General features: G+C 46.4%; 1 protein-coding gene across 4 annotated transcripts in view; it reads left to right on the top strand.

The window, feature by feature from the left end:
* Positions 1-2,422: 2,422 nt before the first annotated feature.
* Positions 2,423-24,785, top strand: part of MACROD1 (mono-ADP ribosylhydrolase 1) — a 474,182-nt gene continuing 451,819 nt past the window's right edge. For 3 of the 4 annotated variants that reach the window (XM_077324156.1, XM_077324140.1, XM_077324148.1), the window contains exons 1-3: positions 2,423-2,834; positions 10,885-10,986; positions 14,952-15,071. In XM_077324156.1, coding sequence (XP_077180271.1) covers positions 2,576-2,834; positions 10,885-10,986; positions 14,952-15,071 — 481 coding nt within the window. In that variant the 5' untranslated portion in view covers positions 2,423-2,575. The remainder of the gene's footprint in view (positions 2,835-10,884; positions 10,987-14,951; positions 15,072-24,785) is intronic. The other variant, XM_077324166.1, reaches the window with a different exon arrangement.

Below are 24,785 nucleotides of genomic sequence, written 5' to 3'. Positions count from 1 at the left end.
TGGACTTGTAATGATAGTTTGTAAAGTTTGTTTAAGTTTAGGCTGGCTTACAAAATAACATGTTTATTTGTAATTGTTTGTCAGTATAGTTCGTGTGTCTTGGATAGGGGCTGGTAGGCCGACAAAAATGCCATTTAAAAGTGCACACCCTTTGTTCTTGCTATACTGCTCCTCTGGCCAGTAGAAAAACGCTCAGGGATTAGTATCCCAGCTATAAATAGAAGCTTGCCTCCTTGACTTCACTTGGTGGAGCCTTGGCAACTTACCTAAATTTAGCCCAGTCAGTCACACCAACAAAGGCAGGGCAGGTCTCTCATAATGTGGGGGAAATGTCCCTTTTTTCTTCTTCTTGAAGCTATCTAGAACATGAACCTACAAAATCAGGCCATGTACCTCCAGATTGAGGTACTCCCTTTCCACATGTTTAAGGCCTGTCCTGATTTCCTTTTATTTATTACTATCCCTCTTCTCCAATTTTTATTTCCTTTTGTTGTCTCTGGGAGTAGCCCTTCTAATTGTACCCCTGAATCCCATGGAGGGAGGTGAGGAGATGATTTTTAGGTGAAAAATGCCCTGCTAAGATTACCCCTTCAAAGGTTTCCAAATTCCTCGTCCCCCTCCCCCCCAAAAAAGTTGGGGCTTTACAAATAGTCAAACTGCGGCCCTCCAGATGTCCATGGACTACATTTCCCATGAGCACCTGCCAGCAAATGGTGGCAGGGGCTCATGGGAATTGTAGTCTATGGACATCTGGAGGACTGTAGTTTGACTACCCCTGGCTTAAGGTGTAGCTTGACCTGAAGCAATTGGGATGAGCAAGGAGTGCTTTCAAGGTAGCAGAATGGTAATAAGAGGGGCTGGAAGCTGCTGGCTTTAGCCCCCAGGCTCCCTTGGAAGCTGCAGCACTCAGAATTTCATCAGCTGCATATACATAAGGAGGCTGAAGTTGGTCCCCAGTTCCTCATTTGAATTTCCAAATTCCTTATTCCACCCACAAATACTGAGGGCAACTTAAAAGCTTTGAACCCCCCTAAAATGTTCCAGTTCCTGATTAAAATCTTCTTTGCAATACAGGATTCTTGGTGGCAACCCAAATAGAAACTTGTAGTGCCAGAGCCAGTGTTTGGCCTGGGCACCACTTCGTGAAGAGGGCAGTGTCTGGAGCGTGGGGAATGTGTGATTTGGGTTGCTCCTAGGGTTGCCAACCTCCAGATAGAGCCTGGAGGTCTCTCACTATTATAACTGATCTCCAGATAGGATTGCCAGCCACCAGTTGGGACCTGGGGATTCTCCAGAATTACAGGTCATCTCCAGATTACAAAGATCAGCTTTCCTGGAGAAATTGGCTGCTTTGCAGGGTAGATTGTATGGAACCGAACCCCATTGAAGTCCCTCTCCAATTCAGGCTCCATTCCCAAATCTCCAGGAGTTTCCCAACCTGGATCTGGCAACCCTGCCCACCATCCCTACACTGGTGGCTAGGGGGGACCTGGCAGCCTAATCTCCAGACCATAGAAATTACTTCCCCCTGGAGAAAATGGCTACTTTGGTTGGTGGACTCTTTGGTATATAAAATGCTGAAGTCCTCCCCTTTCCAAATCCTGCCTTCCTTAAGCTCCACCCCCCAAATCACAGGATATTTACTCACCCGGAGGTGGCAACTTGAGGTGGTCCAGCTTGGCCCCAATGTCTGCATGTCATTTTGTTCTGGGGCCACCCCACTTTGAAGCAGCTGGCACGAGAGCCAGGCTTTGGACCAGGGAACAGCATATGTCCCCTTGGAGAGCAGAGTCCCCTGAATGTGGTGGTGTCTGATTTGAACTCATTTTGGTATTCAGAGCTTTTAAATTATCCTTGGAATTTGTGGTTGCATTCATGAATATGTCATTGATGAGGAGCTTGGAAATGCAAATAAGGAACCGGGAACCAGCTTCAGGTTCCTTTAATCATATATAGTTCTGTGAGAAGTACAGTGCATATCAGAATACCGTTGTGAAGTCTGGAAAAGACGGCAGAGGCTTGGCTTCCCCAGGGAGAGAGCCTTTGAGTGGATGCATACCTGAATACACAGGGGTCCTTTTAAAAAGGCATTCAGCCAAGATAATGCAGTTCAGGCTGACTATCTAAAATCTTAAAGACAATCAAAATAATTAGTTGCTGTTTTTGATTTCCCTTGCAGTGACCTTTCTTCTGAAATGAGGGCCTTCGTGGTTTTCTTTTTTTTATATATATATCAGTGAAAGAAATCAAAATCTAGGGTGCCTTGCATTGCCACTGTTGGCAGTTTGGTTCTGTTTTCGCAGAAAAGCACAGACAGCGAGACCAGGCAAGAGGCTTTGCAGAACTACACTTCCCAGAAGGCCTTGCATCAACAAAGGGGAGGGAAGAAGCTTAGAAGTGAAAGCCCTTTATCCTGTCTAGTGGCAGCAGCTGCAGCAGCCAGCCACACTGTCCCCTGTGCTCCCGCCTGAATACCAGGTGTTATAAATAAGGGAGAAGAATTTGTCTCCCGACTGAAAGGCCAACCAGAGAAGAAGGCCGGGTGCCCAGTCCATTCCTCTGCAGTCTTGCAACCATGCCAGGATTCCTTCTGTCCCTGCAAGTCAGCAGGCTGTCTGGAGCCCCTAGGAGGTTGTGGAGGGTGTGGGGCAGCTGCCCTATAACACTGCAAGGTGGTGGGAGGAAGGGCGTGTGTGGTGGAAGCGGGGTCCCCATTTGCAGGGTGCCAGCCCACTGGGTCTTTGCAAGGGGCATCCGGAACTGGGCAGCTGCTCCTTTAGCCATGGCAGCCAAGGTGGATCTGACCACGTCCACTGACTGGAAGGAGGCCAAATGTAAGTGAGAGGGAGCAGATGTGGGGCCTTGGGTATGTCTGTGCGTGTATGTTCTATGGCAGTGCCCCCTCCCCCGTCCCATGCATCTAGTTTTTCCAGTCCAGGTCTCCAGTGTCTTTGTGCAGCTGTCTTTTGCCAGGCTGACACGAAGTGGGCACTAAAGAGGGTCTAGGTGCTTGGCCTGACTACATCTCTCGGAACTTAACTGTGGCTTTCACTCCCATGTTCCTAGTTGCCTTCAGTGCTCACAGCAGCGTGGCATAGTGTGAGAGTTTGGGGGTTGGGGTGGGGAGAGAAAAACCCTGACCCAAGCGAAATGGCTCAATTTTTGAGGAATTGTCTGAGTGCAAGAACTTGAACAAAAAAATCGCCTTGTGTCTGTGCAGTGAATTATGGGTATTTATATCTGTGGCACCCTTTGCTCTTGAAGGTGCCCTGCAATGCATCATGGGAAACCTAAATGGTCTCCTAAGAGACGGGCTAGGGCAGCCCTATATGGCCCAGAGGCCTTGGTAAAATAACTCCGGTTCTTATGATGCCAGAGCTAATGGAAGCTGAGAGTTTTTTGGAAGGCATACACTGGAGTTAGATAGGCATAGAGTTACAATGTTGCCACCTTTTTTTAAAAAAATGGCCTTTCACCTGGACCCATGAGAGGAGCTTGAGCCACAAAAATAAAGTGGGCGATGTTTATCCGATGCTGGGGCTGTGAACTGGAGGTAGCTAAATTTCACTGTGTTAAGGTCTATTTAAAAAAAAGGATAGGGCTATAAAACTGGGAGCACTTCTGCTAATGAATGTGTCCATCCATGTACCAGGCTATTCTGGCTCTCCTTAAAGGAAGGTGCATAGTATAACTATGCAATGGAGCCGTGATTTTCAAATTTCCCATCCTTGGTGAGGAAGTTTAGACATCCATAGCCTTTTCTGCATTAGTGTGTTTCCAGAGGGGTATTTGGGTATTGCCTGCTATAACACCGCGAGCCAGTTTCTGAGGGCAGCGCTATAAAAATACAATAAATAATTAAATAATCCAGCATATTGTGCAGGATTCTGGGTAGATTCAGGTGGCTAGCCATGAAAGTACCAGTGGCGTTGCTGGTGCCTCCTGGCCACTGGGGGGTTGCAAAATCTAGGTTGGGAAACTCCTGGAGATTTGGGGATCGGGTCCAGGAAGGATAGAGACCTCAGTGGAGTACAATGCTGTTGAAGCTACCTTTCAGACATCCATTGTGGCCAGGGGAATAGATCTCTGTAGCCTGGATATGAGATGTAAATGGGGAGGGGGGCACACAGCAATCCCCAGGACGCTGGCATCTCTAGGTATTAGTCAAGGGTGGTGATGAACAATTGTGTAAAAGGGTGAAGTCTGGAAATCCGCCCTCCCCCATGTTCATATAGTCTGTATGTGCCTATATCACTTCCGGGTCATGTTGAAGTCACGTAGGCATGTTTCCTCTCAGAGTCCTTATCTTTTTTTGTCTTTATCTCCCTCTTTTAGAGGTAGGGCTTGGGATCAGGGGATCTCTGCCCCTACTGGCGGGTCTGGCATCCCTAATCCTAGTTCAGTTCCTTTTCTGATTGAGGTGTGGCTAAGCTTCCATCCTATTAAATATAGCACTGTTCTAAGGGTTGTGTCTTCAGTTTGGACAATTACCAACCAGGCTTTTGGGGCCTAGTTGTAGCCTTGTGTGAGAAGGAAGTGTCCCTTAGTTGTCTGACTGTAAGGTGCAGGCAATGCTCAGTAACTCTGGACAAGATAACATTTTGGCTGGATTGTATACCTTTATTTTCAAGAAGATGCACCCAATAAGCTTAAGACAACACAGAGTTCCTTGTAAACCAATTCTGGAAACTATTTTTCTAGAGGATAGATGAAATCTTGCAGAGGGCTGGGGTTAAGAAAGTGCCATGGTTGCTAGATGAAAGATGGTTATGCAGCTGTAGGATTACCAATTTCTGTTTTGTGCATTAGAAAAAACATGTTGGTATTTTCAAGTAGAGCTTCTTGAACATATTTTCTTCCTTTCAGGGAAAAAATACTAACAGCAAAATGTATCTGAGTATATCTGGAGCACTTGCTTGTTTGTAAAAAGTTCTGTTGCTGTTTAGAAAATGATGGAGCTAAGAAGATTGTGCCTTTAAGTATATGCAGAGGGCTGTTTGACTCTGAGAGGAAGCAGCTTTTTAGAAAAAGAAGATGAAGAGTTGGTTTTTATACCCTGCTTTTCACTGCCTGGAGGAGTCTCAAAGTGACTGACAATCACCTTCCCTTCTTCTTACTACAACAGGCACCCTGTGAAGTAGGTGGGGTTGAGAGAGCTCTGACAGGACTGCTCTGTGAGAACAGTACTATCAGGACTGTGACTAGTCCAAGGTCAACCAACAGGCTGCATGTGGAGGAACGAGGAATCAAACCCAGCTTTGCCAGATTAGAAGCTGCTGCTCTTAAGCCACTACACCATGGGGTAGAAATATCTTTTGAAGTAAGGAAAAAGTAACCCAGTACATTCTGGACATGCATTCTCCTCCTTCCTTCTTCCTGCCAGCCTTTCTATTCTGACATGTCTAGAAGCCTGAAATTCTACCTGTTGTCAGTTGTCAACTCAGTAACACCCGCTTCACTGGGGTGGTGTGCTAGACTAACACTGTTAGAAGGAGATAGTGCCACAGGTTGATATAACTAAGCCAGCATAGGTTAGTGGTTAAGAGTGGCGGCTTCTAATCCGGTGAGCTGGGTTTGATTTCTCGTTCCTCCAAATGTAGCCATCTGGGTGACCTTGGGCTCACCACAGCACTGATAAAGCTGTTCTGACCTAGCAGTAACATCAGGGTTCTCTCAGGCTCACCTACTTCACAGGATGTGGGGAGAGGTAAGGGAAGGCAATTGTAAACCACTTTGAGACTCCTGGTAGAGAAAAGCGGCATATAAAAACCAACTATTCTTCTAGAAGAAGAGTTGGTTCTAATATGCCGCTTTTCCCTACCCGAAGGAGTCTCAAAGCGGCTTACAGTCGCCTTCCCATTCCTCTCCCCACAACAGACACCCTGTGAGGTGGGTGAGGCTGAGAGAGCCCTGATATCACTGCCCGGTCAGAGCAGTTTTATCAGTGCCGTGGCGAGCCCAAGGTCACCCAGCTGGCTCCATGTGGGGGAGCACAGAATCGAACCTGGCATGCCAGATTAGAAGTCCGCACTCCTAACCAAACTCCCACCAAACTGGCTCTCCTACACCAAACTGGCTCTTTGGAGTCCGACAAGGAGTAGGGGGCCCCAGGTTCAAATTCCCCTGGGCTAATTACACTCATAGGATACCCTGCTTTATAGGGTTGTTGTGAAGGTAAAATGGAGGAGTACCACGTGTGCTGCCTTGGGCTCTGTGGAGGAAAGGTCAAAGAAACATTTAATAGGTGGGAGCAAAACAAGTTGCCTGTTCATGCATCTGCACCTGGAGCTTTGCCAGACCTCCCCACAAAGGCGACAGGAATATGAAGTCTTCAAATGAGGCCTACTAACAGAAAGCAATGGTGCTATGGGCCTTCTATGTGACTTCGTTCAAGGGTGGCAGAGTATCTTGGCACTGTGGGGGCTAGCAGTCACAGCCAGAGGGCAAGGATGCCACGGCCATTTTGGGTGTCTGTGGAGGGTGATGCTCCAATAACCGCTAATGGGTACTAGAAGGCTCTGGGCCTGGTTGCCTAGCAACCATTCCTAGAGGGTAGCAGTGGAGAATCTGGAGGCCTTGGGCCTGGCTTTGCTAGGCAGAGGCTGGGCGCCAGAAAGCACTACAAGTCAGTCTTACTGGGCAGTTTGGCTGTGAACAGGATAAAGAAGAGAAGCCAAAAAGACATTTATGATATTCAGTCGTCTGCCTTTTGGCAAGAAATGTTCACAGAGTGGTTTCTGTGAGATGAAAGCCAACGGTCACGCAAGGCCTTTACACGGCGTTCAACCGAAATAGCATAGCATAGCAAGCTTTTTGAGTCCCTCAAACGGAATGAGCAAAGAAAACAGGGATAGTGGTAAGAACAGGGGTTGGAGCTTGTCGATGTCCCAGCATGAGTACTATGTACATTTTCTGCCAATTGAAATTGTGTTGGTCTTCCAGCAGATTTCTGAACGCAGTAAACTGCCAGTTCTTCCACTGAGCATCAATATGCAAACAAGAGCTTAAATTCTAAGGTCTGAGGGAAGTAATATAATGGCATCTCTAGGCTCTTGAAAGTGTTTTCAGTCTTCCCTCCGTGCCCAGTTCAACGGTCTTCCTAACCCACAGATTATCTGATAGATCCCAAAACAGAATTGGCTTCTCAGTGAGAGCACTGGGACCAGGGCATTAGGATGCCACATACACTATGGATACTTTTCATAAAGATTTTAGCCCATTGATTGAAAATGAAGGTTACAAAAGCCAAGATGATCATTTCATGTATATTGGTTTTAAAAAACCCTGTTTCAGATGGCCAGAGAAGCTGTCTTTGTTGTCACCTCACCATGACCCACATGATATGGAAATATCCAGTAATCACATTTTGGATGAACCAACGTGTAATGAAAGCCTACTTCTAGAAAATCGCCTTCACAGATCTAATCATTCTGGGGGAATACTTTGTGATCTTGTGAAAAATTTCCTCCACTCAGTGGAAATGAATTCTGGGACCGTATTTGTGGCTAAGCAGTTGATGTTACAACACTGGAAAGATAAGAATTTGCTGGTTATTCATAATTGTAAAGATGAAGCTATTTCCCCCTCCAAGTATGAATTTAATACTCAGGGTAACTAATGAACTTGAGAACAACCTTGCTGGATCAGAGCAATGGTCCACCTAGTCCTGGATTTCTCAACCAGAGTTTCACAAAACCCTGGGGTTTTTTGATGGCCCTGGAAGGGTTTCCTGAATTGGTGAGAGTTATTTAATTTTGTATATATTTTAAAAATCTGTTAAACATTTATTGGATGATATGGCCATATATGATCATGTCAACCTCCCAATGGCCAATGATGGGCCTGGAAGGGGTAGGAAGGGGAGAGGTCCCAGGTGGGCATGTACAGAGTTATACTTTCCAACTATATTCTGCACAATTGTGCCACTTCTGGGGTTTCTGGAAGCCTGAAGAATATTTCAGGGATTTCTCAACAGTAAAAAAGTTGAGAAAGGTTCATCTAGTCTGTGGTGTAGTGGTTAAGAGTGGTGGACTTTAATCAGGAGAACCAGATTTGATTCTCCATTCCATCTCCCTGTGAAGCCTGCTGGGTGACCTTGGGCCAATTCTTAGCCCCACCTCCCTCAACAAGGTGCCTGTTGTGGGGAGAGGAAGGGAAAGGCAACTGTAAACCACTTTGGGGCTCTTTAGGTAAGAGAAAAGCAGGCTATAAAAACCAACTCTTCTTCGGCTGTCCTGTTACAGGAACCATTTGCTGATCTGGAGGACCAACAAAGCGGGACTTGCAGCCAAAGGCTTTGCCTGAAGTTGCCTTCTAGCATTGATATTATAAGGTTTATTGTGGAGGCTCCATTGAATCACTATGGCTAGTCGCCTTTGACGAACCTATCCTCCCTAAATCAGTCTAACCCTCATCCATGCTAGAGGCCATCACTACATCTGTTGGCAGTCAGTTCCACAATTTAATTACTTGTTGAGTAAAGAAGTGCTTCATTTGAAATGTGGTGTTGGCAGAGAGTTTTATGGATAGTGAGAAAAGAAGTAGACCATTGTGAGATAGATTAACTCAATAATGGAAGCCATGGCCTTAGGTTCGCAAGACCTGAGCAGAACTATTAACAATAGGATGTTTGGGATGTGATTAATTCATAGGGTCACCATAGGTCAGAAGTGACATAACAGCACATAACACATTCACTAACTCAAAGAAGTACTTCCTTTACTCTACTCTGAATCCATTTGACATAGCTAGGGTTGTCAGCCTCCAGGTATAGCATGGAGATCTAGAGTTACAATTGATATCCAGGTGATGGGGATTTGTTCACCTGGAGAAAATGTCTACTTTGGAGGGTGGGCTCTATGGCATTGTACGCTGCAGAGATTACTCCTCAAACCTTGCCCTCCTCAGGTTCTAACTCTGAAAATCTCCAGGTATTTCCCAACCAGGAGTTCGCAACCTACAAAAGCTCCCTTGACACCAGCTTCTTCCCTGTTTAGCCCAAATCTCCGATACCTTGGTAATTTTCTGTTTTTAAAAAGTTATTTTTAAAGTTAGGCCTAAGAACAGAACAATTGCTACTAATAGTTCTTTGTTGGCACCAGAGGATAGGTTCCTGTTGGCAGCAGAGGATAAGACCTGCAGTAATGAGTTTAAACTGCATGTGGAACGATACAGGCTAGATACCAAAAAATTTTTTCACAGTCAGAATAGTTCAGGAGTGGAATCGGCTGCCTAAGGAGGTGGTGAGCTCCCCCTCACTGACAGTCTTCAAGCAACAGCCAGACATACTTATCCAGGATGCTTTAGGCTGATCTTCCATGGAGCAGGGGTTGGACTAGATGGCCTGTCTGGCCCATCCAACTCTATAATTCTACAATAAGCTTTTAGAAAGGATGTATAAATCATTTTGAGCAGGACTGACTGAATCAATTTTTATGCTTGAAGAGAAAATTCTGTATGGGGTATATGTCCATAAAGCCATTTTCCTCCTCCAGATTAAAAATCTTACAGATTAAACCAGCAGAAGTAGAAATTGAGAATATGTTTTAAGAAGTCAACTAAAAAGACAAATTATACCCCAGTGCACAGTTTTTATACCATTAGATGTTCTTTGGTGGGTCTTCACCCTTTGAAGTTTGGTCAGATGAATGCCAGATAAGCATTTCCATGCTGTTCTTTATATTGACAAGATATACTCCTTTCTATTGCTTTAGACTTCTCAGGCACTGAAACAGCAGAATGCTAAGCAAAGCTTTGCCACTTCTGTGGCAGCTGTATTAGTAATTAAATCAATAAGTGATTTTTTTTGGGGGGGGGAGTGTTTGTTTACTTCATTTATACCCAATTTTTATCCCTGCTGGGAAACCAAAGCAGTTTACGTTACTTTCTTCTCCATTTCATCCATAACAACAACCCTGTGGGGCTGAAAGACAATGACTGACCAAGGCCATCTCTCAAGCTTCCATGGCAGAGTGGCGATTGGAACCTGGGTCTCCGAGATCCTAGGCCAGCTGTCTTAACCACTAAGCCATACTGGCTGTCAAGCAAGGAGTGATGACCAGAGAGGGGTGATGGTTTCCATGTGACTTTCTTTAAACACTGAAGTACCTGAAGAAGTCACGGCCTACAGTTGGAGGATGCATTTTTTTTAGAGTCACCGCTAAAACGAAGGCCCATCTCCTACCAAAAAAATGTGTTAGTCTTTAAGGATGCTACTGGACTCTTAACCGGGTCATAATTGAGCCTCAGTAAGGATATAGTAACATGATCCAGATGTACCCACTTCAGCAGGCCTATCCATGGGTTTTGTGTCCTCTTTTTCTTTCTTGGGTGGGTGGGTGGGCTTGGAAGAAAGAGGTGAGAGGAAGGTGGCTGGATCTACTCTTTGAAAGAAACGGAAGATGTTGGCAGGTGTAAATATTGAAATAACGGATCTCAAAGGGCGGCTTTGATTCCGCAGCTGTTATAGATGCTTTAGAAGCTTGTCACCATCCTATTATTTTGACACAAATTGGATTACTTGCTGTGCCAGAAAAATGTCTTTTGAAGTGTGTGAGGTGGCTGAGGGACTAATAATCCTCCTGCCATTGAGGCCTAGTTCTCGCAGGGGAAGCCAACCTGTGCCCAGGTTGCATGGATTTAAAGCGTGTTCGGTGGGACCTTCTTTTCCAGCCCAGTTATCCAAAGCGCTGGCCCTTTCTGGCCTAGGGAAATCTCAGGCTTCTATTATTTCTGTTCTGTTGTAGGATATGTTTTGTGTGTCTGTGGTAAAGGCTGGCTGGCTGGCTCCCACATCTCATTGCATATGTTCACCCCCAATTTGGATCTCTTAATAGCCACATTTGTTCTTGTCTTCTCTCTCCCACCCTTTTGTTTCCTATTCAGCGTTTCTGAAAGGGCTGAATGCTAAGCAGAGGCGAGACCATTATTTCACCAAGGATTTCATTAAACTGAAGCAAATGCCCTCGTGGAAAGAAATGGCAAAAAGTGAGTGTCTTGAATGCGCTCTCCCTTCCCTTCTCAGCGTAATTTGATGGGCTACTGTATATTTTTGAGGGTAACTCAAGCCTATGATTGTGTGTGTGTGTGGGTGGGTGTGGAGGTTCAGAAATGGGGATATTGTGCCTATTTGTGTGGGTACAGGTGTATAACTGGTGTGGGGTAGGGGCTAGCATGTTGGACCAGTAGGACCTAGGGGAATTGGGTTAAAGTCCTCACTCTCTCCTGATGCTCACTGTGGTTACCTTCTGCCAGTCCCTTTCTCTCAGCCTGATTTACCTCACAAAGGTAGAACCACCTCTATCCCTCTCTTGCCTTGAAAGCCCTGTCAGGGGTTGCCATAAGTTGCGATTGGACATCACTTTATTACTTTCTCTCAGCCTAACTTTTTCTCAGCCAGCTTGGTGTAGTGGTTAGGAGTGAGGATTTCTGATCTGGTGAGACAGGTTTGATTCCCCACCCCTCCTCCACATGCAGCCAGCTGGGTGACCTTGGGCTCGCCATAGCACCAATAAAGCTGTTCTGACTGAACAGTAATATCAGGGCTCTCTCAGCCTCCCCTCCCTCACAGGGTGTCCATTGTGGGGAGAGGAAAGGGAAGGCAAATGTAAGCCACTTTGAGACTCCTTCAGGCAAAGGAAAGCGGCATATAAGAACCAACTCTTCCCCTTCTAATTTACCTCACAAAGGCAATAGCCTTTGAAAGCCTTGAAAGCCCTGTCAGGGGTCACCATAAGTTGTGATCGGACATCACTTTATTACTTTCTCTCAGTCTAACTTACTTCACAAAGGCAATGGCAGAACCACCTCTTTCCTTCTTTTGCCTTGAATACCTGTCAGGGGTCGCCATAAATTGCGATCGGACATCACTTTATTGCTTTTTCTCAGCCTGACTTGCCTTATGGAGGCAATGGGGGAACCACCTCTGTCCCTGTCTTGCCTTGAGAAGCCTATCAGGGGTTGCCATAATTTACCTCACGGAGTTGGCGTGGGGGAAGAACCATATATACTGCCTTGAGCTTATTGGAGGAAGGGTAGGATGAAAATTCATAGGTGGATCAATGTCATGGTGCACACTTCTGTCTTTCCATTCCCATCCAGAACTGCCTTATCAATGTAGATCAGTGGCGAACCATCAGAAATTTGAAAATAAGGGCAAAATGTTAGGCTGAGTATAAGGAAGAAACTTTTCTTCCATCCCCCCCTCATTCCTACTAGCTGCCGCGTCTACCCTGGTGTATAAAGTGTCTCTGTTCTGTGCATTGGCCCACACGGCAGTATCGAGGGGCCTCTGGTTGACCAAACGGTGTGGCAGTTTGTAGAACTTGGAAAGGAAAAAGTAGAAAACAGAAATAAAGTTTGAGAGGAGTAACACAGTGGGGCTGGGCTGGAGAATTCACTAGCCAACATAGTCAGAATAGTGTTAAGCTGCTCAACAGTGTGAGCCAGCCTTCTGAAAGGAGTTGAATCTTCTGTGCACCCACATGCTGGCAAGATTGTCTGCTAAAGAGTGAAGGTGACAGGCCCAAGATGGTAAAACGCGGGCTGTAGCGGTGCAGGTCCAAGCAAGAGTCTCGGGGAAGAGCCCAAACGTCTCAGCAGCTAACGATCCGAAGGAGAAGAGGGAATGTATTTCATGTGTTAGCAGGCACTCAACAATCTGTCCATTTAGGTCATTTGCTGTTTAAAAATATATGAGGCAAATAAAATTCAAACGTAAACAGGACGATAAAATTAATTTAAATCAATCGGAATGTATTTAACAGAATGGGAAACCGTGGGAAAGACTCGGTTTAAAAAGGCCGTTTGAAATTAATAGAAAAAGTCTTTAGCTGATGACTCTAGGCTTACAGTGAGGGGCCTAAATGTAATTCTAGGGGGAGGGAGTTCCAGAGGTCAGGGTCAGCTGCAGGGAAAGCCCTCAAACAGGACCCACCAAAAGGACTTTTGTAATTGTGTATAGTGGAGATACGTGGGGTAGAAGCAGAACATTCAGGTACTGTAGGTCAAAATGTCTGAAAGTTTTAAAAGGTCAACTCTGCTACTTTGCCCTGTACCTGGAAACAAGCCACGAGGCAGGGTAATTGATTGGTTCTACACCTTCCAGGTTTTCCCCAGCTCTGTTTGATTTTCCCCAAACCTTGGCGTGATCTTTCCTGGAAAATGATACCTAAAGCAGATTTGAAAAAATGAAGAAGGGGCGGTATGGATTTCAGCAACTCCCCGCCTCCGATGCCATTTCCCATCTTGCCTGTCATTCACTTCATCACCAAGGGCAAACTTCCTTGCTATTTTTTTTTAAGTAAGGTATCAGTGGACAGTTCTATCAGTTCCGAGGAAGTGTGCATGCGCACGAAAGCTCATACTTGAATAAAACTTTGTTGGTGTTAAATGCACCCCTGGACTCTCAATTTGTTCTGCAGCTTCAGACCAACATGGCTACCCACTTGAATCTATCAGTGGGCAGTATGTCACTCCAAAAAAGCCCACTGGTTGGCAGGAGGGGAAAGCACAGAATAAATATGTGCAGAAACTGGGTTGCTGCTGAGAATATCCCTGTTTGCAAAGGCAGAGCAGAAAGGGGGAATCGCCCCTGAGCGGAAGCCGCTGTCGATACAGGGTAGGTATTATACGCTTGTTGTGACAAACCCCTGTTCACAAGCCTAGTCCTGGGTGGTTAAAAGGTCAAACTCCTAGGCTCAGTATTGAATTCTGGCTCCAGTTATAGGACAAACCGCTTGAGTCAAAAGCACTCTCCTTATGCATGACTCAGAGGTAGAGCATTCGTTGGGCATGCAGGAGGTCTCAGGTTCAATCCCCATCATCTTCAGTCAAAAGGAACAGGTTGTAGGTAATGTGAAAGACGTTTGCACAGACAATACTGACCTTGATGGATTGAGGATGTGATTCAGTGTGAAGCACCTTCATATGTCTATAGGTGTGCTGGGACCTTCCATGCCAGCAAATGTCCTTACTAATAAGGTTTTTCGCCCCAGGTTTGGTAATGTGGAGAGTAGGCTTTTCCCACCCTCCCAACAGCACTGTGGTACATTGCTGCACTTCTCTGGTTCTCTCTATTTTCCCCTCCAATCTTTCCTGAACCTGCTCTGCTGCGAAGTGTTGGGAACCATCGCCAAGAACTTGGATAGTTGCCCTGTGGGTGAAAAAGTGTGGGTTTTCCCAGTCCCAACCTACACGGCAGCTATTTTCCCTCGCCCTCTCCATGTGTTGGCCATTCCGCCAACCTTGACATGGGGGTGGGTGGGTGGGCTTTTTTGAGGAGCTTACTTTTTGTTAAGTGTTAACACAGAGATAAATTGTTAAGTTTGTTAATGAAGGAGGGGAGTCCTCAGAAAAAGACCCCTGGTGGGGGAGGGGGGGGAGGAATTGCCAGTGTAGGTATTAGTGCAGGGAGAATCCAGGGAAGCCTGCCATCTTGCTGGCACGCAGTATTGGCAGCCACAACAACAAAGGGAAGTATCACCATGGGGAATCGCCAGGTGCTGTTGACTCATTTTGCTGGGAAATTCAGGGGTTTTGGAGCTCTTTGATTAACACACAGACATGCAGGCCAGTGGGACTTTACTCATCAGTCATTCTTGTGATACCCTTTGGTGCAAGAACAACTTAGAGCATGTTGGGACAAGTCAGGATCCTGAAAGGGAGCTGATAGGCCACAAATAAACCCATGCCCTTTTGTGACTAGTCCATGTAGGTTATTTATTTGTCATATGGCATGTGTGTAATATTGCAGGGAGATCCTAAGATTGTCTGGCAGCCAGGCAAGAGATATTTGGAGGTTTGCCATTGCCTGCCCCTGTGTTGCCCTTCCTTGACAAGCCTGCTTAGCTTCCGAGATCTGACGGGATCGGGGTTGTCTGGGCTATCCAGGTTGGGCTCTGTACAGGCCCTGAGGTAGGTGACCTCTCTCACCATTTCCCCCCCCCCGCCAGGTGCCCGGGTTAAGCCCCCAGAAGAGGCCGTCTACCCGAAAGACAATCACCTGAATGAGAAGATCTCTCTCTTCCGCGGTGATATCACCAAGCTGGAGGTGGATGCAATTGTCAATGCTGGTGAGTGGATTTGTCTTGCGATTGTTCATGACCAGAATTTCTTTTGGCTTCCGGTAGGGGTGGAGGGTCATGGCGTGTGCCTGCATGGGAAATTTGATGGTGGAATTCCCAAGTTTGGCAACAGCGGAGAAGTCAAATGTATACATCCACCCCTTCCTAGGTTTTGGTGGTGCAGTTTTATCGAGTACTTGAGCGGAAGAAACAAATGTTTGTTTGCGTCTGTTATGCTTCCTTCAAATCAATTGTCTGACTCCAGCTTTAGTAATGGTGTTTGCCCCACAGAACATCATTTTAGTCTAGAGACAAATGATAGCATGTTGGGGGCTTTTTGTAAGGAGAGCTGCTGGCCATTGTGTATACTTTGTGAGGTCTTTGTTTCACCAGCGTTCCTGCTTGCCCTGTGTTCGAATTGCCACTCCTGTGTGTTTATTTGGTTTTACAATCGGCTTGTGCAGTGCTCTGTTTTAAAGCGTCTTTGCCCTGATTGGGCAGAAAGGTGGGACGTACATTGGCGTAAGCAAATAAAAATACGCTCAGCCCTCATCGGCTTTGGATTTGTACATTTCTGTATGGCTTCCCTGCCCCCACAAAACCTGTTGTACCAAATGTGACAGTGGGAGAAAAGAAATCCACAAGTATATCTCTCTCTATTTTCAGCTTTCCTAAAGAATTTCTTCTTCTAAGACTACCTTTATTTATTTTTTATGCTTATCAGCCGCCGCTCCCAACGTGTCGGCTCACAGCAGCTAACTACGTATAAACATGTAAGCAGCATATAAAAACAATAAGACTGCGCTCTAGCCACTCATAGCCCACCCATGCTAGTCAACTCCCCTCCTCCCCCTGGACTCCTGAATGGCTCAAGAGTGATGCTATAGCCATTTGCTAGAGTGCTGGTGGAGGAGCAGATTCCCCCCCTCTGTTTGCCTGGCCTCAACCAAATGCCTGGCAGAAGAGCTCCATCTTGTAGGCACTGTGGAACATATTGAGCTCCATCAGAGCCCTCAACTCTCCCACAAGCTGAATCTCACAGGGGCTGGGGACCTCCGTCCTGTTGGCATTTGCAGAATTTACCATTCCCAATGCTGAACAAAAGAAAGCCTTTTAAAAAGGAGTGGCGATTCATTTTGATTACAGATAGACATGTGATCGGGGAGATATTGGGATGTATCCTGTGACTCCATTCAGATGGAAGAGCTTTCTGTTTGGTGCAAAGTGTTTCTGGATGCAACCCATCTCATCTCTGGGCTGGTGTTGACCTAGTGAGGCTGAATGTCCTCTAAAGAAAGGATTAGTTGGGCTTAAGTAAAGACTTTGTAAACTGGATTATAAACATCTGGACTGGCTGGAGGGATGGGCAGAGTATGAGGACCATTGCAATAACAAGCCACACAAACTATTTGTTCAGTTGAACGGTCTTCTCCCTGGGGTTGAGCTCAGACAGATTGGCCAGTTCCTGAGATTATGCAAACCTACCTGCCTGGACTCTCAAAGCCAGGAAGGGAAGCAGTTGGCACAGGGCTGATAACAGAATCAGTGTTCAAATCATTTGTAGGAATGTCTCAGCAGAAGAATGTTTTAGCAGTGCATTTGACAAATAGGGTGGCAGGAGTAAGGCTTATCCCACAGCAAATCTTGCTTTGCCAGACTCTTTGTGCACTCCCTTAGCCAAGGCCCTAGCTGCATGTTTCTTTCAGGCTTGTACAGTCTGACTGTGTATGGAGGTCTCTGTTGGAACTGCACCTTCTGTGTGTGGGCGAGATCTATTGGATCAGGACCATGCTGCACAGGGAGAGGAGAAGATCTGATTTATTTATACCCTGCTTTTCACTACCTGAATTAGGTGAGATTAAGAGAGCCTCTTGTGGCGCAGGGTGGTAAAGCAGCCAACATGCAGTCTGAAGCTTTGCCCATGAAGCTGGGAGTTCGATCCCAGCAGCCGGCTCAAGGTTGACTCAGCCTCCCATCCTTCCGAGGTCGGTAAAATGAGTACCCACCTTGCTGGGGGTAAACGGTAATGACTGGGGAAGGGAATGGCAAACCACCCTGTATTGAATCTGCCAAGAAAACGCTAGAGGGCGTCACCCCAAGGGTCAGACATGACTCGGTGCTTGCACAGGGAATACCTTTACCTTAAACTTTTAAGAGAGCTGTAAGAGAACTGCTCTGCGGGTACTGTGACTAGCCCAAGGATACCCAGCTGGCTGCATGTGGAGGAGTGAGGTTCTTCGTATTACAGTCCACCCCTAGTAGCCACTACAGCACACTGGTTTAGGGCTTCTCTGCCTGAGGTTTTCCTGGCCTGAAATGGCCCAAGGAGGCGCTGTTTGCCCTGTAGAAGAGCCCCACATGTACTGATGGGCTATGCCTAAGTTTCTCCAACTATGTAAATAGCATCCTGATGGCATGCATCTGTTGTGGAGGTACTGTGGAAAATGTAACATGTGGTTTCCTCAAGGGTTTTAGCATCAAGACACACAGAGAGATTGGTGAGGCATAGATGTTATTCCCCGCAAAGTACACTAGAGGGCACCAAAGCTTCACGGTTCCAATGCCCATCAGAGTAATTCTGCTCCCTCAATAAATCACGCTGTTTATTAGTGGAATAAAAGTCTTTGCTAACAAGAGGTTTTGTTGGCGCTTCATAAATCCTGCCTCTGTGCATCATGAAGCCCATATGTGCTTAATTCATATGTAAAGTCGCAAGTGGGATTATAATACGTGTCCATTAAATTCTAGGAGACCCGATAATTATCATTAGCCGCAAGTAAATTACCTGTGCGGATCGAGGCCAGGAGCTGTTAGCTGCCGTTGCTGCAGTGCCAAAAGTGATGGGTGGGTGGGAGAGTGGGAAGATCATGCATCTCCAGGTCCTCAGGGTGGGCTACATCGTGCAGGTGTGTATATGGGGAAGATAGATGGAGCCTTTCTTTCCTATTAACCTTGATTCCCTGCTGAGGTCGAGAGTGCCTGAACTCTTGCCAGGCATGATTACGGTATTAATACCAGCAGCAGGCAGCCAGGCCATGGCAAGGAAAGTGGCTGGACCCTAGCAGGACCAGGACTGAGTGCTGTAATATGTTAATAGGCACCTCTGGACATATGTTTGTAGTTAGAAAGTGGTGGCAGCTACAAGAGTAGACAGCTTCAAGAGGGGATTGGATAAACATAAAGCAGAGGTCCCCAAGTGGCTATCAGCCCCAAGGTATAGATGGAACACTACATCTGGGGCAGAGATGCTCTGCATTCTTGGTGCTTGGGGGACCACAGTGGGAGGGCTTCTGGAGATCTGGCCCTGTTGGTGGTCCTGATGGCACCAGAGGTTTGGCCACTGTGTGACACAGATTTTCGGCCTGATCCAACAGGGTTTCTTTTATGTTTTTGTGTCTGGGACAGTGATGCTCTGTATTCCTCATGTTTGGGGGGCAACAACATGAGGCTGTATAGAGTTAGTGGATCCCCTGATGGCACCTGGGTTTTGGCCACTGTGTGACACAGAGTTTTGGACTGGATGGGCCATTGGCCTGATCCAACAAGGCTTCTCTTATGTTCTTTATGTACCTCCAGAATGTCCCCAAATAGATAGGCCTGAAGAGGAGGAGGCTACCAGGGCTTGCATCTCTGAGTTGCTGACACCTTCTGCAAGCTTCTGTTTAGTACATGATGACCACTCTTAGGGACTTGAACTTGTCTCCCATATGTCTCACAACCTTGATCTGGAAGAGACTGTTTTCCTGAAGAGGTTCTCCAGTGCCCAGGTTAGCCGCTGAAAGAGCAAGTGAGCAGCAACTTCTCTCCCTGGTCATCTGTGAGTGTTTCTGTCATGGGCTGTGACTAAATAAATAACAAATCTTTATTTTATGGGGTGTGCCTATCTTTATACAGCTTTGCTGTATAAAAGGCGAGGGAAGCCACACCCTCCCTCCTTTCTCCACGCACTTGCTGCCTCCCCTCCCTACCCATTGCCCCTCTAGTGCCCGCTGCATTTCAGGCTGCAGCGGGTTTTTTGGCTAGTATATTTTAAATAAAAATGTTCTCATTGAAAATGAGTCTGTCAGGGAGAGAGCTCAGCTACAAATGCTGTTGTGCTTTTTTTCTACATAGGGGAATTTGTATTTATATTGGAGTAACATTCTAGTCCTAATCAGTAAAATTCTACCCGTCTACATTCTGTAGAACATGAGGAAGCAGTACAGAATATGGAAGGCAAGTAACAATAAACCCCAAATCCATTATTGCAATTGTGAGTCGGTGAGCTTCAATTTTTTTGTTTGTTATTTATCCACCTTTTCACAGGGACTCAAGGAAGAAAAAGAGTTGGTTTTTATATGCTGCTTTTTTCTATCAGGAGTCTCAAAGCAGCTTACAATCGCCTCCCCTTTCCTTTCCTCACAACAGACACCCTGCGCGGTAGGTCTGGCTGAGAGAGTCCTGATACTACTGCTCAGTCAGAACAGCTTTTTCAGAGCTGTGGTTAGCCTACAGTCACCCTGCATGTTGAGGAGCGGGAAATCAAATCAGGGTCTCCAGATTGGAAGTCTGCACTCCTAATGTTGTGCCATTGCACTGTTGCATTGTTGTGCTGTTCTATTGTATTGTTGTGCTGTTACAACTTTATTTGTTGTATTATTTAATTGTTACAACCACTGTTGTTAATATTATTGTATGATTATTAGTGCAGACTGTTCCATGTATGGTTCATAAGTTCAATGTAAACTGCCCTGAGCCTCTGGGGAGGGTGGTATAGAAATATATAATAAATAAAATAAATAACCACTACACCAAACTGGCCGGCAAGGAAGATTACACATAGTGAGTCGGTGCAGTCAACAAAACAGGGCATTCCATAACCTATGCATTAGGATTTTAACAGTCTGGAACCACCAGAAAGAACTGAAGCATAGCATAATTATTAACATGACACGTTAAGTGGTACAAAGATAGCATAATTGGATCCTACTTACATAAGCTGTAAACAGCAGTATAGGCCACAGTCTTGAACATTTATCCCAGTAGGCCTTCTTTGAATAGCTTAGTTTTGCATACTTCCATACTTTGTGGAAGGCCCAGGGACGTTAAACTTTCCTGACGTCCTCGGGCACGCCCTTCCACAAGGCAGGGGCTGCAACAGAGAAAGCACATGGAAGGGCAGTTGTTGATTTTGCCAGTTTGCAGGCTGGCACCTGTAGAAGCTCCTGCTGACCTGTAAGGGCAGAATGTGCAATCTTATGTTTCCTGATGTATTAGATTTCTACCTATGAGCATTTGCAAAAAAACAAATCATAAGGGAACAGAAGAATGACAGCTTTTCTCCCAGAGTGTAAAATGATACAATTCAGGGCTTTGCTGAAGTTAGGTTTTATATCCTACTTTTCATTACCAGAAGGAGTCTCAAAGTGGGTAACCATTGCCTTCCTCTCCCCACAACAGACACCCTGTGAGATAGATGGGTCTGGGAAAACTCTGACAGAACTGTTCTGAGAGAACAGATCTGACAGGGCTATGACTAAGCCCAAGGTCCCCCAGCTGGCTGCATGTGGAGGAATGGGCCATCAAACTTGGCTCACCAGATTAGAAGCCACCGGTTTTAACCACTACACCAAGCAGACAGCCTGAGCTTTTCCCAAGTCTCTTATCCAAGCACAATCTTATGAATTGGAAACAGGTTGTCAGGATGGGGAAGACGTAGATGTCACGTTTGGTCCCTTGAGAGTGGGGATGGTATAGAAAAGCATCTGGCTGGGGTGGTGGAAAAGTGAAAGTAGGGTGTGTCAGAGGGGAGTCCAGATTTTTAAGGAGATATTAGAGTTCCTTTGTGTGTGTATGGTGCTTTCAAATTAAGATGGTGCTGTGAAATAATGTTTTCCAAAGTAGCCTATCGTTAACAGCCTTTATCAGGTCTTGCAGACTGAGGGCCATGGCTTCCTAGACTTGAGTCTGTCCACCTCACATTTTGCCTTCCCCTTTCCCGAGCATGATTGTCTTCTCCACTGACCTTTGTCTTCTCATAATGTGACCAAAGTACAATAGCCTCTGCTCAGTCATTTTAGCTGCTAGGGAGAGTTCAGGCTTGATTTGGTCTAGAATTCATTTATTTGTATTTTTGATGGTCCACAGTACTCATGAATTTCTTCAAAAGAATCCCAAAGTTTCTGGAAAAGCATCCCCCTCCTTATAGCAATGCAGGAGCTACATATTCTCCATATAGAATAGAAAGACACAGCATGCTGCTGCTTTGGTGCTGGCGATAATGTGCCACCAAAGCTGTTGCTGATGCCACCACGGCTTAGGGTGCGACCCAGAGCTCCCTTCCCCAGCCCCACAGCCGTAATGGAAGAAACTGAGGAGCTTCTGGTCTGTCTCTCAACAATGCTCAAATGTGTGTGTGTGTGTGTGGCTCTGTTTGCACAAGAGTGGGAAGAATTGAAATTATGATGTGTTGTTACTGCTCTGTAAGATGCTTTGAGGGCTCCTTGTAAAGCTGGAAGATATAGAAGGGAAAGGAGAGAGGGCATGGCTTAGTGGCCTTTCCCCTCACTGGCAGTCTTCAAGCAGCGCCTGGACAGATCCTTCACCTGGATGCTTTGGGCTGACCACAGGGGGGTGGACTTAGATGGCATGGGGAACCCCTTCCAACTCTATGATCATGTAACCTGGATAGGCCGGGCTAGCCTGATCTCATCAAACCTCAAATGCTAAGCATCCATTCCTTGGATGGGAGATCACAAGGAATACAAGGGTCACTAAGCAGAGGCAGCTGATGGCAAACCATCTCTTAATTTCTCTTGCCTGGAAAACCCTACAGGGCTGCCATAGTTCAGCTGCAATGTATTGACCAAAAGGGAAAATAGGGGACTAGAAAGACCCTGGAGGTAAAATATTTTTATATTAAATTATCTCCATTCTACAAAACACCATATATACAGCTGATTTTTCAAAAAAAAATATATAACTCTTTTATGTACAAATCTTTCAAGTAACTAACTCCAGCGTACAAATTAGACAATTCATCATTAGCAACTTCGAAAATTATAAATTGCAAGATTCAGAGTTACACCAACCACAAAACAACACTGGAGAGCGGCTGCCGGTCTGAGTAGACAATGCAGACCTTGATGGATCAGCGGTCTAAAGTGTGCTTCTTGACCCAGGACCTTCTGGGCCTAGCTCTCCCTTCTCTGGGGAAAGTTCTCCTCACATGCTCTTTCAGCAATCCCTGACCAGCTTTCCTTGAGAGCCACCAGTCAGCTCCCTTTAGGGTCACCTGGTAGTGATTCCAGCCTTTGTGCTACCCATCGGTGATTTGTTTCTTTTTTTGGGGGGGAGGGGTACCTCGATGACACCCCGTTTTGTTTGAGGAGAAGAAACCGCAGACTGCCGGCTGGCAGAAAGATCAGAGCGAAGCCAACCGCCGCTCCTTCTCCCCGGCTGGGTGTTTTATGGATAGATGAATGGATCTAGCTGCTGTGTATCCCTCTGTATTATGAATCGTCGCCTTATAACGACAATAGTTATGGGACCGCGAAGTGCAGGAGACAAAGCTCTAGGCAGATATTACGATGCCGAACTGTCAGTGTAAATCGCTTTGCCTGTCACTTTGGCGATCCAATTGCTTGCGGATGTTCGCTGCCGCTCGGGGAGAGGAAGAAAGGAGATGGGAGCTGAGCCAGCGTTGTGACTCGGGAAGCTGCTTTTGCGGTTAATTCTGTTCCGATGTGCGTCTAGAAATGGGCGCGGCAGCATGCTGAGATGTCCTCTCCTCCACTGACATTGTCTGCTGGGATTGGGGCAGATATTGTGGTGCCCTCATGACCAGATGGGACCCTTACAGATGTTTTCTGCTAACAGCAGTGTCTTCTCCCAGTCAAAAAAATCCAAATCTCGGGCCTTCCTCTCATCTCTTCTTCCCTCCTTTCCTCTTCTGATACTTCCTAGTACCCAGCATCTGGCAGGCTATAAACCACAAATTTATTATTTTTGGCTGATGCCGTTTCCAATTTGGGGCTTGAAATTTTAATCTCTTTTATATTGTTTTATGGAATGTACCGGTTTTATTGAATTTTAGATGAATTTTAGATTCTGTAAAGTGCCCTGAGACTGTACGTCCAAGAGGGGTGGTATATAAATTCCTTAATAAATAAATATAAATATAAGACAATTTCCCCAGAGGCGATGAAAGGAAGACCTCTGAGAGGGGTGAAGGTGAGGGTAGGGGTAGGGGTGGGAAACTCCTCCATTAGTGGAACAGCTCTGGGAGCCAGCTCTTGGGTAGAAAGCAAGAAGTTAAATGTGAAATAAGAAGCATTAGGGGAATACTTCTGATTCGGACCAACTAATTTTTTTTCATACTGGGTAGACAGGGCTCTGCCTACAACTCATTTTCCCTCACTGTGGGAGAAAGGCTAATGGGACTTCTGGCCGAACAGATCCAGGGGGTCTCCTCTGTCCCGAGGACCCTCATGAAGCTGCTGTCTCCTGACTCAACCTATTGGCTTCCAAGGTCAGTACTGTCTGTCACAACTGGCAGCAAGCAGCTCTCCAGGGTCTGCTTAAGAAGTCTTTCAAATCATGTCCTGTCTGATCCTCTTAAGGGATTGAACTTGGGACCTTCTGCACGCAAAGCAGGCATGCTGCGACGGAGCCACAGCGTTTAAACGCAAGAACTTTGCAGTTGTTGCCTAGTTGTCGCCTGAAGTCTATCCAGACATCTTTTCTCCCGGCAGTCTTTCTGTTTTATGGAAATTTTTTCTTCTCTGCACGCAGAGTGGAAAATGGGAGGATGGAGGTCAGAAGCCTGTCAGTTGCGGGGAAGGGAGGGGACACAATATACCTGCCGATGGACCCGCTACAGTAGGAGACGTGGCTGAAGTTCCACTCCTGTGGTCTCCTTCCTACAAAGTGCTGAGTGACAAACTCCAGTAAGGTTAGAGGAAGAGTTGTTTTTTATACTCTGCGTTTCACGACCAGGAAGAGTCTCAAAGCAGCTGACAGTCGCCTTCCCTTCCTGGCAGAACTGCTCTGTAAGAATAGCTCCGTGACCAGCACAAGGTCACCCAGCTGGCTGCATGTGGAGGAGTGGGGAATCAAACCTTGCTCTCCAAATAAGAGGCTGTCACTCTTCACCACTACACCAAGCTGGCTCTCTGGACTTGTGAGGCCCTCCCCGCCAGCCACCGTTGTGTGTATGCCTGTGTTTGTGTGTATGTGTGTGTGTGTGGGGGGGGCGGTTAGGTTGCCAGTTGGGAAACTCCTGGCCATTTGGAGGTGGAGCCTAGGGAGGACAGGGACTTCAGTAGGGTACAGTGCCCAAGTCCACCCTCCAAAGCAGCCATTTTCTCCAGAGGAACTCCTCTCTGCACCCCGGAGATGAATTGTAATTCTGGGAAATCTCACTTAGAGGCTGTCACCTCGAGATCAGGCCCCCCAGATGGTGGGTTGTTGGAAAGTGAGGGGAGGCATTAGCCATGGCATCAAGTTTCTAGCATTCCATTATTGCTGTGGTATGTTTGAGGGCAATGTCTACAATCCACCACAAGTTAAATCATGGAATCCTAGAGTTGGAAGGGCCCCGACAGGCCACTTAGTCCAACCCTCAGCTTCAAAGCAGGATCAGCCTAAAGCAGGGGTAGTCAACCTGTGGTCCTCCAGATGTTCATGGACTACAATTCCCATGAGCCACTGCCAGCATCTGCTGGCAGGGGCTCATGGGAATTG

This window comes from Paroedura picta, chromosome 1 (genome assembly GCF_049243985.1).
Source record: "Paroedura picta isolate Pp20150507F chromosome 1, Ppicta_v3.0, whole genome shotgun sequence".
Classification (NCBI taxonomy): Eukaryota; Metazoa; Chordata; class Lepidosauria; order Squamata; family Gekkonidae; genus Paroedura; species Paroedura picta.
Note: the sequence above shows the minus strand (reverse complement) of the source record. Positions and strands in the feature narration are given on the sequence as shown.